The 17,035-nt window shown below is 42.1% G+C and overlaps 1 protein-coding gene across 1 annotated transcript; it reads right to left on the bottom strand.

Annotated features, from left to right (window-relative positions):
- Positions 1-3,329: 3,329 nt before the first annotated feature.
- Arf6 (ARF GTPase 6) lies at positions 3,330-7,217 on the bottom strand. Its single transcript, XM_021179347.3, has 2 exons — positions 7,072-7,217; positions 3,330-6,971 (listed from the first exon to the last, which is right to left on the bottom strand). Exon 2 carries the CDS (start codon positions 6,498-6,500, stop codon positions 5,973-5,975), a length of 528 nt encoding a protein of 175 aa, XP_021035006.1. The 5' UTR covers positions 6,501-6,971; positions 7,072-7,217; the 3' UTR covers positions 3,330-5,972.
- Positions 7,218-17,035: the final 9,818 nt, after the last annotated feature.

Raw genomic sequence — 17,035 nt, 5'->3', positions numbered from 1 at the left:
CCACCATCACCACTTCCTAGTTCCTAATTTTTAATTAAACAAACAAACAAACAAACAAACAAACAAACAAGAGGAATGTTAGGTTACAGATGATTCCATTAGGCTCTTTTCAGGGAGCTAGCAACAGCTTAGCAACAGCATCTGCCACCACCAGGTACACCAGGAACACCAGGTACTCTGCACTGCGTATAAAGGATGGCCTGACATCACAGCTCTCCCTCTGTTCCCACGCGTTCAAAGATTAAGCACCATAAAAATAAATATTTTAAATAAAATAATTCACAAATTTCTCAAGAAACAGAACCGAAACCCACTGGTTTCACACATTTACATGTTAAAAAAAAAAAAAAAAAAAAAAGCAGGCTGTGGTGGTGTACACTTGTGTTCTCAACACTTGGGAGGCTGAGACAAAAGGGCCACTATGAATCTGAGGACAATCTGGGCTACATAGCGAGAGTCTATCAACAAACAAAACCATAGAAAAACTCCACGTTAGCCTGTAATCCCAGAAGTCACAGACAACTCTCAGGGTTTATTAAGTACATAAATGGGGTAACTTATATAAGCCACCATTTCTCAAAATTATGATTCAACTCATTTGCCTACCAGTAGGCCTCTTTGAAGTGTTGGATTTCCCTACATGCTTATGGTGTTCGAACATGCTGGCTTTGGCCGCAGTTGGCATTTCCCATAAAGGAACAGATGGAAAGTATCATGGGTTTTCAGGCGGTACACTGTCCCTGTGTCACACTGTTTCTTACAAATTTTTTCCTCCACTGATATGGATCAAACCCAGGGCCTCCTTGCAAATGCTAGGCAAACACTCTGCCACTAAGTTACACTCCCAGAACATTTTTATCAAAACTCCTTTGAAAACATAAGAACTATTCTTAGCACAACCTCTTGTAAAAACAGGTCACAACTAGATTCGCCCTTGATTCTGAGTTTCCCAGTCCAGCTTTTACACTGCATCTTTTTGTTACAGTACCAATTACACTGTTTTCTTCCTTCAAATATTTGTTCCAACATAACCTGGGAGCATTTTGGACTTTTCCTTACCTCTCCCTCTCTATATAACATACTGTGCAACAGTGTATCACCAATATTTATACTTACCATCTCATCTTTGTTCCCCACCCACCCATGTAAGTCCATGAAAGCAGACATTTGTTGTTTTGCACTACAGGAAAACAGTTGCAGGAAAATTAGGCTCTCAATAAATAAATCTACCCTCAAAATTACACAACAGATACCTCAAAGGAAGTGTGTACTTTATAAGAAATAATCCAACAGGTTTAAAGAAAAATGCTCAAAGACAAAGAAGTAATTTAAAGTTGTTTTGATATTTTAAATAAAGGGAGGTGTTAAAAGTTAAAGCACGCTAGGCAGTGGTGGCACACGGCTTTAGCCCAGCACTTGGGAGGCAGAGGCAGGCAGATTTCTGAGTTCGAGGCCAGCCTGGTCTACAAAGTGAGTTCCAGGACAGCCAGGGATACACAGAGAAGCCCTGTCTCGAAAAACAAAACAAACAAAAAAGTTGAAGCACTTGTCCTGAAGTGGTGAGCCACAAATTTAATCCTAGCACTCCGAGCCCGAGGCAGGGAATCTCTGTGAGTTCAAGGCCAGCCTGATCTACAGATTGAGTTCCCTGACAGCCAAGGTTACAAAAAAAAAAAAAAAAAAAAAAATCAAAATAACCAAAGGTCTCAAAACCCTAAATTAATAAATAAGAAAATAATTGTTAAAGCACTTTTGCCATGAAGGTTTGAGATAGGATTACAAATTCTAATCTAGACTACATATTAAGCCTCTATCTCAAAGTAACAAAAGTTAAGTACTTTTCACCATTCCACAAAGCAAGCTTAGTTCTTAGTCTAACTCTCTTGAAACATACCATTATTTTAGTTAGCTAAGCTAATAAGCAAATTTCAATTATAATTCCTAAGTCCTTCTACAGACCAGTTCTACTTTCTTTGATCTTATCCGCAAGTGTTCCCTGCCAGTTCAACTAGTTTGGCAGCTTTAAAGTTTGGCAAAGCAAGAAGTTACTTTGCTTTTTTTTTTTAAACAACTCCTCACAATATTTCAATACTACAAACTTCTGAATACTATCATTTCTCCTACTGTCCACATTTGATTAAACAAACAAAACTTTAGATTCTATTGACAGCTAGGCTCCAACTATGGTATACTTTGCTCTATGTTGTTTTATAAAAATTATTAGCTGTAAGAGACAAGACTTATCTGACAAGTCGTGTGTGCATGTGTGTGTGTATGTACACACCTACACACACAGAGTAAGATAATGAGTAACGGAATGTGAAAAAAGTATCACTTCCGATTGTAGTGGCTCAATTTCTATCTAAAGCATTACATACCATTGTAAATACTTTCTACTCTTATCACTGAAAAACTGATCTTGGATATTTCAGTAAGTCCTAGTACTAGATATACTAGGTAAGAATCAATATGAGCCTCGTTGGTTAGTTAAAACCAACGTCTCTAATAAACCAGGCTGACCTCAGACTTGTGATCCCTCCCTCTCCCAAGTGCTGGAATTACAGGTAGGCACTAACAAACCCAGCCTTGATGTGCAATCTAAATCATACTATATATATCACATCAAGACAGTATAGTATCAACAACAACAAAAGAAAACTTGATGGATTAGTATAGGGAATGCTTCTAATATTTTAAAATTCATTTTAAGCTATTCATCTACATTTTACCTTTTACCTGACTATAATTCTGCCCTTATTGTCAAACAAGCAACTGTGATCTCTAAAGCAAACTTTAAAACCCAACTCTACAATTAAAGATTAAGATAACTAAAGAAGAAAAGGACAACTCTGAAAGTCAATTCCTTCTAAACTCAATTCTGTACTTTCAAAATGCTAAAACTGTAATTTGGGTGGGGGTTGGGGGAGGGGAACAACAACAAAAAGATTCCTGAGGCCTGAGGTGGAGATGGTAGCACAGGCTTGCAGGATGAAGCAAGGAGCACAAGTGCAAAGTGCACTGGAATAACTTATCAAGTCCCTATCTCAAAAAGCAAAGCAAAAAGGGGTCAGGGATTCACTATGTGATGGAGGGTGGGGGACCTAAATATCTTCAACTGCTACTGTACCCTCAGTTGTCAAAAGCCCGGTGAAACTAAAACAGGGAATACCTTAAACAGTCACTATTTAGGGGAGAAAGAAAATCTTTTTTATCTTTTATCGTAAGAGCCAGTCTGAAATTCACTTTTTACCATATATCCCTGGAGAATAACATGGCCCAAGATACCAATACATCCCACTTATCTACTCCAAGTAACATAACCAAGAAACTGCACTGTGTAATTCCTTTATTTTCTGCATGTTAGTGCTTCAGCAACACTACAACCATAAAGAACAATTTCCAAGTACTGCACTTTTTCAGCTGGGGGAGGGGATCACAGTCTACAGACTCATTTACTTATATTAGACAAGATTTACCTCATTCAAAACTTACTGCATGTTTATAAATTCACACAAATACAGAAATTGATGCAATTAAAACAAAATCTTTAGATTTTTTTTAAATCCTTCCATTATAACTTTTTCTGCAGGCTCTAATTTTCGCTTCATAATCACCAATGGTTATGGTTTGACTTAACTACATCAATTATAAATCTCTTAAAGTCTTAAAGAAATGTAAGTGAAAATTACAATTTCTTTCCAAAAGGTTTAGGGTTTTCAAATTTCAAATGTCTCCCCCCCCCCACCTCTTCAGACATCTCAAATAAGCTAAAAATAACCCATCTCACCTGCAACATTCAGTAACAGCAATCACTTGTATAAAATTTTAACTATGCCCCCAATTATTTTAAGACACAAAAAAAATGGCTGTCTACCAATCTGTCTGTCACAAGTAGAACACTACATTTAAGAATCAACATGAGGGTTTCAAGTTTCCTCCAGTTTAGGCATTTATACCTTTGTGCTTATTTTGTTTCAGGATGTTACTATAGCATTGATATTTGTATAACCATATTTATGAACCTTAAAATGTAATCATTTAAAACACTAAGAATTACATTTACGGTGGAGCTTTGGGAACTTTACAAAGCAACTAAAATGTTCTTAAGTGTGCGTCGGCCTCATTTCTAGAGCTACATCTATTAATGTGACACTGAGGACTTCAGGCTTTAGTTGCGTCTTGAATCAAAAATCCCTCTGCACCAATGAGCCTACAACATAGCACCTTTTCTCATCTGCTTTAGGTTAAATGTTTTACTTACAGCTCATTTTTGTATAGCCTTCTGCTTCTCCTACATCTTTGGTAAAAGCTCCATTATACAATATGGCCAAAACGTGAAGGACCAATACTGTCCAACTTTACCATGATATCCGGCTTGATTTTAATTTTCAGACACCCTCATAAAGAAAAAAACAAAACAAAAAAACCAAAAGCATTCCACCTTTTCCTGTATACTGCCTGTGCAGTCTACATTTCCCAAATTCCCTAAGTTTAATTCCTTGAGGATCGCTAAATTAATCCTTAAGGCTACAGAGGAACCAGAAGCTGCTTCACAATTCGGAATGACATTAACATTTGGTTCAAAAAGTTACTATAGTGGTCTCCATCTAGTTACAGGTCCTAACCAGATCATCTTAAGATCTGGATACAACCAGCACAATGCTTACCCTTAATTTACATTCATTGTCATCTGTAGGTTCTTCCCCTTTGTCATCCACATCTAAGCCATTCATTCAGTACATTTCCTTCCTTACAGGAGACAGATATACTACCGAATCAACAGGATATCTGGATGAGTAAACCCTACAATCAAGCAAAACTAAATACCTTTTTAAAATAAAACATCTTTTCCAGTGTCTTAATGGAGATGTAGATCACTCATCTATTTAAAAAATGTCATGTTTCTTGGGTCTAGTCAGCTGCTGTAACGTGAAAGCAGGAATGTGTATTTTCTTTCCAGCTAGGTTAAAGGGGCATATAATTTTACTTTTTAAATGTTTTATTAGTGAGCAAATGTTTAGTAATTTTAAAACTACTGGTCTTAAGACATTTGAAACAAGGTAACATTCCAGTTTTGCCCAAAAGTCACTTTAAAATATCTACAAATATTTCATCTGTGTGAGGCATACACCATTATTGCTCCATTTTCTGGAAAGAGTATTTTTTAAAGGTAAGAAGAGGGAAACAGCGAAGTTGCTAACTTTGCAGTGGAAGAGACCTGTAGGCTTTACAGGCTGCGCTGCTTGTTCTATGCGGCAGGGTAAAGGGAGCTCGAGCCGTACTCCTCCTCATGCACGTTAATGGCTGACACTGCCAGGGCTCCTGACATTACCTGTCTGACACACTCATGTGCAACTGGAACATCACACTGCTATTACTCATTATCTTGCCACTGTGGGCTTAGTTCACCATACTGGTCTTGGCTATAAAAGGTCACATTTGAAACTGCTAAAGTTAGCGCTAACGAGGAAGGGGAGGAAGGCCTTAAATATAAAAGACAAACGGCAGTTTGATTAAGCAATAATTTTCAGTTTACTAGATGAAACAGACTTGGAACATAGTCTGCATGAATGCAAAATAAGCCATCTACAGCAAGTGATAAGAAACTGGGCAAAAAGGAAAAAAAGCATACATGGGGGGAGATTCTCTCGAAATAAAAAAATCAAACCATTATTATAAAGGACTTTACCAAGAGTTGCTATTACCCCACCCCGTTTGCTGGAAGTCACAAGGCATCTAGCACTGTATTCGTGTCAAATGTCAGATCAGAGCATCCTAACGCAAAGCCAAGAGGAAAAAAAAAAAAAAAGGAAACAAAGAAAACCCCCAACCCCACTAAACTGTAGAACAGTAACTCCAGAGTTCAGATTCAAAAAAGAGAGTGGCAATTGAAAGAGGTGATGGAGGTGGCGATAATCCTATGAATGGGTTTTGGATTTCTCTCCTTCCGGGGGCTGGGTGGAGGACGCTCATTAGGATTTGTAGTTAGAGGTTAACCATGTGAGCCCCTCATAGAGTCCGTCCCCGGAGGTGGCACAGGAGGGCTGCACATACCAGTTCCTGTCCCGAATCCGGGTCAGGCCCAGTTTCTCCTGGATCTCATGGGGTTTCATGGCATCGGGCAGGTCCTGCTTGTTGGCGAAGATGAGGATGATGGCATCCCTCATCTCCCGGTCATTGATAATGCGGTGCAGCTCCTGGCGGGCCTCGTCTATGCGGTCGCGATCGGCGCAGTCTACCACGAAGATCAGACCCTGGGTCCCGGTGTAGTAATGCCGCCAGAGCGGCCGGATCTTGTCCTGGCCGCCCACATCCCACACGTTGAACTTGACGTTTTTGTAAGTCACCGTCTCCACGTTGAAGCCCACCGTGGGGATGGTGGTCACCGACTGGCCCAGCTTCAACTTGTACAGGATCGTTGTCTTGCCGGCTGCGTCCAGGCCCAGCATGAGGATCCGCATTTCCTTGTTCCCGAAGATCTTGGATAGCACCTTCCCCATCGCGTCGGAAGAGCCGGGGCCGGGGGCATTCAGGTGTCCCGGGTCCCCTCAAGCCTACAACGCCGCCGCCGCCGCGAGCCCGAAACGTCGCCGCCCCGCTGCGAGGACGCCCTGCGGCCTGCACGAAGCTGCCGGCTAGGGGGGCAGGGGCCCGGCCTGCGCTCACTCGGGCATCGCCCGCCGCCGGGGCCCTGCGTCTGCGCCGGGAGAGCCGCCGCCCTGCTCAGGCTAGGCGAGGCGAGGCGAGGCGCGGCCGGCCCGGAACTGCCCTTCCCCCCCGCAGGCGCCGCGCGAACGAGCGAGCGAGCGAGCGCCGCCGACAGCTCCTCCGCCGCCTCGGCACGCGCCGGCTCCAACTGCGGCCCTCCTGCCGGCCTGCGAGCACCGGGCTCGGCACCGACCCTGGTCACCACCCCGACGACGAGCGCGGCTCGGCGCCCGGTCAGGTCATGGATCCTCGCGGGAACTCGCCTGCAGGGACACAGAGAGGGAGAAGGGAGTTACCGCCGGGCCTCCGAGGGGGCGCCGAGACCGACGCGGCCCGCTTTTTGGGCTCGGCCCTTGAGGTTACCTCCAGCCGCCGCCCCGAGCGCGGATTCCCTCCGGCCTCCACCTCCTCCTCCTAGCTCTGCTGCCGCCGCTGCCGGAAAAGGCGCCGAGGAAACCGCCTCACTTCCCCTCCCGACTGCGCACGCGCGCCTCGGCCCGACCGTTCGGAAGAGCGCGACCTCTGAAAGGAGAGTGGCCCGCGCGCTCGACGTCACGGGCGCCACGCGCCGGGGGGCGGGGCTACGGCGGCTCGCCGGGCTCAACGCCCGCGCCTCGCGGAACCTGCTGGCGTGGGGCTGGCCGTGTGCCCACCTGTCGCTCTACCCGGGGTCTCCGCGGGTTTCCTTCTCCGCCACTCGAAGGTGGGGCACGGTTCCACCGAGGGCGGGCTCCGTCGGCCCTTAGGACCGGCGCCCCCAGCCACGCTTCCCAGGCTCGCTCCCGGACCCCCTGCGCGAAGCCCCTCCCGCTCTCCCCAGCCTTCCTTCAGTTTCCTGGAAGACACGTGGGAGGCCAGTGTTCCGTAGAATCCGCCAAAGTAGCCCGCACTTTTTGTACTCGCGTTGGGTCTGCCCCTAAGCCCTGCCTTTGAAAGTTTAAACTCGTTCTCTTTATAAGTCTCGTCTGAACCACCCGCATTTCTTAAGAGAGATGGCTGTGTGGGTAAAGCCTGCCACCGAGAGGGCAGACCCGCCTTCGTTCCCCAGAAAAGAGAAGAACCAACTCCCTTAAATTGACTTCTGATCTCCACGCACTATAAGGAAACTCTTTGGGTTTTGTTCTTATTTTCAAATACTTTTTTTTTTGTTTGTTTTTCATTTAGTGTGCGTACGCACAGAGAGAGGTCAGAGGACAACTTGCCAAAGTCAGTTCTCCCCTTTCTTCATGTGGGTCCCAGGTATCAAGTCAAGCTTGGCGCCCGACACTTTTACCTAATAAGCCATCTTGCTGGCCCAGGAAACCTTTTTGTATTAAACGGATAGTGTTAAGGTTAAAGTAAGGTGAAATTTTTAATAAAAATAAGGACAAAAATAAACATGGGGAGAAAACAAGTTCAAGGAAGTTGCTACAACCGCATATGGTAATATACTGTTTTTATTTTATAATTAAAAAAAAAAAAAAAAGAAGTCATCCGCTAGCCTTGACGGCGCACACCTGTCCCAGAACTGAGACTGAGGTAGAGAGGGTTGCTGTAATCTAGGTCAGTATAGGCTAGAGAGTGTGTCATTTTATTTAACAAGTACTGGCCTCACAGTCACTCAGGGTTATCTGAAATTATTCTCCAGCCTCCACCTCCCAGGACAGGGGTGACCCAATGGAGCAACAGGTATTTGAAACCACAGCAGGCTTTTTACTTGACTGAAGATTCGAACTCTGGTACTTACTGCTTACAAAGCAAGTGCTTTTTATCTACCAAGCCATCTTCCCAGCCCCAATAATAAATGATTAAAGAATAATTATAGTACAAAACAAATAGCAATAGTCAGAACCTAGTCGCTAATAGTAAGGAGTAAACTCTGTATGCCATGCTTTTTAAAAATAGGTCAGTTTGGGGCTGGTTGATACTGCTCAGTGATTAAAGCACTTGTCACCCACCCTGACTTGGAGGACACCAAGCAAAATGTAATTTAAAGACATTCAAGGTGGTGTATGCCTTTAACCCCAGCACTGGAGAGACAGAGACTGATGGAATATCTCTGAGATTGAGGCCAACCTGGTGTACATATTGAGCTCCAGGCCAAGTCAAGGTTACAAAGTGAGGTCCTATCTCAAAAAAAAAAAGTAAATTCTAAAGTATTCAAAACACTTCCAAATAGTAATAATTTAGGCAACTATTAAACCATACCACGGATGAAACATCTTATTTTCTTGACCCCTTCTAGAGAATAATTTTTATTTGATGTTTCTATTATATTAATTATACATAATCATTTTAACCTTCTCAAATGTGTATATAATGTTTTTCAGTTATACTCCCCCTCTGTCACCTTCCCTTGCTCCCTTTCACTGACTTCCTTTTTAGTAGCCCCTTCTACTTTCATGCCTTTTTTTTTTCTTTTACATTTTTTTTTTTTTTTTTTTTTTTTTTTTGGTTTTTCGAGACAGGGTTTCTCTGTGTAGCACTGGCTGTCCTGGAACTCACTCTGTAGACCAGGCTGGCCTCGAACTCAGAAATCCGCCTGCCTCTGCCTCCCGAGTGCTGGGATTAAAGGCGTGCGCCACCACGCCCGGCTCTTTTACATTTTTGAGACAGTGATTTCATTAGTGTTGTTTATGGGAACATGGCACCTGACCAGTGGCTCCACCACTTACAACCTGCCTCTCCCTCTCCTTTCAACTGTTAGCTGCATATAAAATGGCTCTCTAAGGAGTACCATGGCAGGCAAGAGCGAGCGTGTGGTGAAAGGTGGATCCATTTTCTAAGAAAGACTGGTGTGATATGAAAGTTCCAGCTAGTATTAAAAACATTGGGAAAACAACAGTCACAAGGGACTCAAGGAACCAAAACTGTATCTGCTGGCCTCAAGAGTCCTGTGTTTGAAGTGAGCCTTGAAGATCTACAGAATGACGAAGTTTCATTTAGAAATTTTAAGCTAGGGCTGGAGAGATGGCTCAGCGGTTAAGAGCACTGACTGCTCTTCCAGAGGTCCTGAGTTCAAATCAGCAACCACATGGTGGCTCACAACCATCTGTAATGGAATCCAATGCACTCTTCTGATGTGTGTCTGCAGACAGCTGCAGTGTACTCATATAAATAAAAATAAATAAATCTTTTTAAAAAAAAGAAAAAGAAAATTTAAGCTAGTTATTGAAGATGTTCAGGGCAAAAACTGACTAATTTTCATGACATGGATCTTGGGACAAAATGTGTTCCATGGTCAAAAAGTGGCAGACCATGACTGAAGCTCATGTTGATATACAGCAACCATTTTAACCTCTCATATTTGGACTTATTCCCAAATGAAGAGTAAGGAAAGACGAAGATGAGCAAATAAATCACTCTCCTACCTTGCTGTTCCATTCCTGTGAGTGAGCTGTGCTCGACCAATTAGCTAAGTGGTATGGTGTTCCAGGATTTGAAATATGAGGCATTCAAAGTTCCAAAGTTAGCTGGGTGTGGTGGCGCACGCCTTTGATCTCAGCACTTGGGAGGCAGAGGCAGGCAGATTTCTGAGTTCGAGGACAGCCTGGTCTACAGAGTGAGTTCCAGGACAGCCAGGGCAACACAGAGAAACCCTGTCTCCAAGAAAACAAACAAAAGAAAACAAACAAACAAAACCACCAAAGTTCCAAAATTTTAGCTGGATGCGCATGCCTTTGCTCTCAGCACTCCAAAGGCAGACGAACCTCTGACTTTACCTACATTGTGAGTTCCAGACCAGTCAGAGCTACATAGTGAAATCCTGTCTTAACCAGAAATTCGACTTTTTTGTTTTAGTTTTTGAGTCCAGCAATGGTGGCACATGCCTTTAATCCCAGTATTCAGGAGGCAGAGGCAGGCAGATCTCTGAGTTCTAGGCCAGCCTGGTCTACAGAGTAAGTTCTAGATCAGCCAGGGATACATAGAGAAACTTTGTCTCAGGGGAAAAAAATAAATTTGACTTTTTAATATCAGAAGAATAATTTTAAACTAAAACTCGTCTATTATTTCAGTGGAAACTGAGACAGACTTTATAATGTTGATAGTCTTGAGTTATTTAAAAAAGAAAACAGAGAGGCTCAGTCATTCAGATTGCTTTTAATTCAGTTAATTACTGAATATTCCCAATTTAGTAGTTTACTAAGGCAATACTGCATGCAGCATTTATGACGACACTCATGGGGTCTGTATTATTAGCTCCTTGGTTGTGTAGCTGATACAATGACCCAGTGGCTGCATCTTGGTGCAGAGCGTCTAGCATTCAGGAGATACTCAAGAGAAACCAAGGCTTTGGGGACTGGGATTCTTGTCCTTCAAAGAACTCTGCTATCTAATATTGTCATTTTCAAGTATGTTGGTCCACCTTCATAGCTATCCAGGGAGAAACACGGATTGAACATGGTCTGGAGGTTTCAACTTCAAATTTCCCAGCATCCAGGTTTTCTGCTTTCATTCTGCTTTTACTTGTTTTTTCCCTATATATGCAAACTAACTTCTAGTTAGTGATGTCAGAATGGTACTTAACAGTCAGTAAAGTATCTCACAAGATTAGCTCTGTCTGTTGCTCTTTTGTCTCTAGCATAGAATTTTGCACTTTATCTGCCTAACTTGTATGTTAAAGGTCATCTTTTCAAAGGAGTCCTAACTTGGTGGTAACCCTTAGAAGAGCATTACATGTATACAATCTAGGAAAAGAAAAAAACAAAACAAAACAAAACAAAAAAACACTAACACTCCAAATCTCAAACAAAGAATCGGTAAAATAGCAATTTTTCTAATTTAAAACTTAGACTAAAGTAAAGTGAGAATAAGATAGTAAACGTGAGCAAGAAGGAAGTAGGATGAAGAAGGGGAATGAAGACCACCTGGCAAGCTTGGAAACACAGGGCAGGCACTGTGCAAACAGCTTCAGGACAGAAGGGGAAATGCCACCCAAACAAACGCCTGAGACTCTCTGTTCCATATCCTTTTGAGGTTTGCTTTGTAAGCACACATAGTGTATGTACCAAGAACAAACACAGGAGCAGCTTTGATGCTTCTCAGAACCTTTGAACCATCAGTATGTGTTTACCTGCTGTAGCTTCTACTCTGAGATCAGTTTTGAACACAGAGGCCAAGATTTATGAGTGTGGAAATGGCTGTAAAATGTTACACTATAACTAAACAACAGCTTAGCTAAGCACAATATGGGTCTGTTTCTATTTTGGCCAAAAGCAAAGAGAAAAATCTCAGCAAAAATATGGAAGATATATTCATGAAACCATGAGTTCAACCCCTAATACTGCCTAAGTGGGGCATCCTGGCACATATTTGTAGACCCAGCATTTGAGAAGTGAAAGCAGGAAGATGAGGATTTCAAGGTCATCATTAGTTACAAAGTGATTTCAAGGCCAGCCTGAACACATAAAACCCTGTCTCAAAAAAAAAAAAAAAAAATCTGACTGGGTGTATTGGCACACATCCTAAACCTAGCAGTTTTTTTTTTTTTTTAAAGCACAAAGGACAAAATGCCCAATGTCAATATTATTATATAACTATTATAGTTGAGGCTGCATAGTGTTGTTGGGGGATGGACAAACAGACCCATGAAACACAATGGAAAAAAGACCCATACAAATTTTCCCAGCACAAAATGTAAGTGTGGCCATTTTAATTATATTCAAGTATACAATATTTAAGTATACATTTTTTTGTTTTTTGTTTTTTCAAGACAGGGTTTCTCTGTATAGCCCTGGCTGTCCTGGAACTCACTCTGTAGACCAGGCTGTCCTCGAACTCAGAAATCCGCCTGCCTCTGCCTCCCATGTGCTGGGATTAAAGGCGTGCGCCACCACGCCCGGCCAAGTATGCAATTCTTGAGTATCAACTACATTCATGATGGCGTGCACTCACCAAAACCTAGGTTTCTATTACTGCTATCACAGAGGGCCTGGAGTTGTACCTTATTGTTTTTGGGGTTTTTAAAAATCAGAATTGTTTTTCTAGAGTTTTTAGAAAAAACTTTTTTTTTTTTTTTTTTTTTTTTTTATGTAGCGGTAGCTTGTCCAGCTGGTGGCAGATGTGTACTCTATGAAACATCTGCATGTCTGTGTTTTGACCTGTGGATTCATGTAGTTTAGGCAGTCTGGAACTCCATGTGTAGCCAAGGATGGCCTTGAACTCCCTTTCTTTCTTTTTCTTTTTCTTTTTCTTGGCTATTTTCTTTATTTACTTTTCAATTGACCTTGAACTCTTGATAGCTAGTCTGCCTCCACTGGCCAGGGAATGGAATTACAATCATGTGTCAGTTTTCCTAGCTGTTATTAATAAGCCTCTTAATCAAAATAGATAAATTACTTATTTTATATTAACATACAAAGCACTGATATTAGTCTTCAATAATCAACGATAAGTCACAAAAATGTAAGTATATATATATATATTATATATATGTACCCTTCTGTATGTATATATATGCTCCTCTTTGAGAGTAAACTGACACAAAGTGAATCAGAGCTTTGTCATTGTTTAGTGGAGTGGGGTGGAGGGCAGTTGCAGCCTGCACCTCCTGTGCATTCTACAAACAAACAGAGTTGCTTAGCTGCTTGCAGAGTGGAGTGGCCCCAAATGCACCTCAAAAAAGGAGTGAATCCTGGTGGTCATAAAAAGTGGGACAAAAGCCACAGTGTAATGCAACATTCTGGATTACTGACAATGTGAATGGTGATAATATACAATATTTAGGATGCACTCCTTAGCATTAGCCTTGACTCTATGTGCTCAATAGTCACATCATAAAATCGAAACAAGAAAATTAACGAGTTGACTAACCAACCCCACACACAAAAGCTTGAAATTCCACCTCCACAATGAAAGAAGTGAAAGTTGGTCGCTATTTGAGCCTTGGACAGCTATTTACAATTTCAGTATTCTCATAATGGTTCTTGAGAGGAGGAAGTCTTCAGGAAGGTGCTACTCCCCTAAAACCGCCACAGAAGGAACGTCCTTGGATTTTTGTGTTACTCATGGTCAAGGCCAAGCGTCATACAAGATTATACACATTTTCAGTCTTTACCTAGAGATGATGCCCGCTCCCTGGGATTCAAAGCGAACAGGCATTAATTTGTACATGGTTAGGCTGCCTGTAACATATTGAGTAAATTACTCCTTGCTTACAGTTTTAATTTCAATACTTACCATTTATCCCCCAAACTAACACTTCAGGCCACTTAGAAGACTACAGAGGCTCAGTATGCACTTGTTAGATGAGGAAACAGAATGTTTTAGAATAAAGAGTGTTACCTTAATCTCTCACCATAGTACGGGAAAGCTTATACAATTTGAAGAGTTTGATTTCCTATCAAACCTAGGCTCTTCAAGGATTAAATGTTAGCATTCATGCGAATTAGAGGAAATGGCACACCATGTTTACAACTCTGCTATATAAGCCTTTGGATTTAGAAATAATTGTGTGTGTTTTTTTAAATTAGCCTGTAGTTAAAATACATTAACTGTGGCAAATAATTAGACTTGAGAATAGAAATTCAGGCACATTGATATGCTAAGTATTTTGACTGAATGTGACTGAAGGTCAGGCTTAGGAACATTCCTAAGGATTCCTCAAAAGAAGAATCCTTCCAACATTAGCTGACTTAAAAGAAGTGTTGGAGCGATTTTCAACATAAGTAGCAAAGTGTCTCCATCACACCGCTGGAAAGGAACAGCATGGGTATTCTCAATACATTCTGTTAAATATTGGGGAAATCCAATCAGAATTGTAATAAATAACGATGCTGTAATGGGATTCTGCTACATTCTAAGATGTCAAAACATTTATGCTTGGTTGTTAGATGCAAGTCAAATATATACAAACAGAAGAAAATCGGCCTACCAAATACGACACTTGTTTAGTAATTTTTAGCCTTTGGATGTATTCTGAATTAACCTGACACAAGAAATTCGTTTTTGATTTTTTTGTTTGTTTTTGAGATGGTTTCTCATCTCAAGTGTACACAGAACTCTTTATTTACTCGAGGCTGGCCTTGAACTCTTTATCCTACTACCTCCAACTGTCAGGTGCTAGGTTTACAGGTAAGCTCCACAAAGATCAGATTCTGAGGTGTGGGGGAGCTAATCTATGAAGCCGGGGAAGATTCCATGCAGGTGGGCAAGCACTATGCCAGCTAGGCTGCATTTCCAGCCTAATTTTTGTTTTGAGAAAACATTAATCCCATTAAAGGTTTCTCCTTCAATCAAGGTGCTGCCATTAAGAAAACCTGTAATATAGCAAAGTGTAATTCTAGTTACGTCATGGCTCAAATATTAAATGTAATAGAAGCAAAGTCAGACTGCAACGAACACGTCCCTAAAATGAAAATAAAAGTTATCCTAATAAATATTCTGCATGCAGTATCAGGTGACCACTATGGTGAATCGCAGAAAAGTCTGTTCACGATGGGGAAGCGAGGGCTTGGTATGGAAGACACAGCTCACGGACCACTGCTTCAAGTGCCCACAGAGCTCACTCTCCAAAACCGGTTTTCTTTTCACTCAGCAGGGACCCTATCCACCCCTCCCGGGCCCGCCCTTCCGTTACGAGCCCCGCCCTTCCTCTGGTTGTCGGCTCCGCCCTCCCTCATGGAGAGAGCGGGACTTTCTCTTCGTGGCGAGTCCTCCCGTCCCGCAAGTTTCTTCCTTGAACCCCTTGAGTTGGTGTTGGGGACAGTTCCCTCGAACTTCTCTGTAGCAGCCTCGTCTATAAACTCTGCGCCCCCTCCAGCCGCCTAGCGGCCCTCTTCCAGCATCCTCTCTCCGCTTCCAGCTTCCTCTGGTCCTCTGCTGCTTCCCCAGGTAGCGCCTCCAGCTTCCTCTGGTCCTCTGCTGCTTCCCCAGGTAGCTGCTTGTGTCTCAAGACGAAGACCCTGAAGAGTTTTTCTGTCTGACCGCTTGCTCTTCCTGATTTAATGTTTAATAGGACTAATTATGAAACTTAATGAGTTCTAAGGTGTGCTTTGTAGACAGGTTTACGTTCCAGTTGCAACGAGGGTGTTAATCTACAACAATGTTCAGGGCCCAGATTCCACATAATACAGGTTACATTTCAAGAGATAACCTGGGAGTTCAAGGCCTGCTTAATCTTCATGGGAAGTGCCTGAGGCATAGTGACACCCCATCTGACTCAAAAGGAAAACCCCACACAACCAGATACTTGTTTGTTTGTTTGTTTTGCAATAAGAAGCAAACAGATATCTCTGATGGCATCCTCCTGTTTTAGCTATTAAGCTATTGTCACTTCTAGCTGTTATTAATAAGCCTCTTAATCAAAATAGATAAATTACTTATTTTATATTTACATACAAAGCACTGATATTAGTCCTCAATAATCAACTATAAGTCACAAAAATGTAAGAATATATTATATATGTACCCTTCTGTATGTATATATATGCTCCTCTTTGAGAGTTAACTGACACAAAATGAATCAGAGCTTTGTCATTGTTTAGTGGAGTGGGGTGGAGGGCAGTTGCAGCCTGCACCTTCTGTGCATTCTACAAACTGGCAGATTGCTCTAATTTGGGATTCTAGACCAACGTGGGCAACACCTCAAAAACTTTCTTAAACTCAAAAAAAACCTACTTGGCTTATACAAAATCCACTAAACAGCTCTAACTATTGTGTTGATCACTAATTCTTTTTTTTTTTTTTTTCTTTTTTCTTTTTTCGAGACAGAGTGTCCTGGAACTCACTTTGTAGACCAGGCTGGCCTGGAACTCAGAAATCCGCCTGCCTCTGCCTCCTGAGTGCTGGGATTAAAGGAGTGCACCACCATGCCTGGCCACTTCTTACATTTTAAGGGACAGGACATCAGGTGTCCTGTAGATGCCGGAGTTCTTTTGGGTCTTCACTTTTCTGAGTTCTAGTTATCTGGGTGTTTTTCTCCTGTGAATGTCCCTCTAATCAGTGCGGTAGTTCAAAACCTGTGGGTTGCATATTAGATGTTCTGCCAATCAGATATTCACAATTCATAACAGTAGCAAAATTACGTTTATGAAGTAGCAACAAAATAATTTAATGATTGGTGGGTGACCATAACTCAAGGAACTGTATTAAAGAGTGGCACCATTAGGAAGATTGAGAACCACAGAGTTAGAGCGTACTATGACAATGCAGAGGCTCCCAAATATAGTGACTTAAACGAGGCAGAAGTGTATTATTGACTGTCCAGAGGTAGGAAACCCTGAACTGGCAGAGTCGCTCAACATTGCTCATCCTTAGACTCTGGTTTCTTTCTTCCTAGGGCTGAATGTCCTGGATCTGATCACCAAGTATCCTCTTAGTTTGCATGCTAGGCTAGGCCAGGAGATGG

This window comes from Mus caroli, unplaced genomic scaffold, assembly GCF_978045245.1.
Source record: "Mus caroli unplaced genomic scaffold, Mus_caroli_1 scaffold_14, whole genome shotgun sequence".
Taxonomy (NCBI): domain Eukaryota; kingdom Metazoa; phylum Chordata; class Mammalia; order Rodentia; family Muridae; genus Mus; species Mus caroli.
The sequence above is the reverse complement of the archived record's forward strand: the minus strand, read 5'-3'. Positions and strand labels throughout refer to the sequence as shown.

What these genes read in the sequence shown, in the direction of transcription:
- Arf6 (XM_021179347.3), bottom strand. Translation starts at nt 6,500, where the DNA reads ATGGGGAAGGTGCTATCCAAGATCTTCGGGAACAAGGAAATGCGGATC.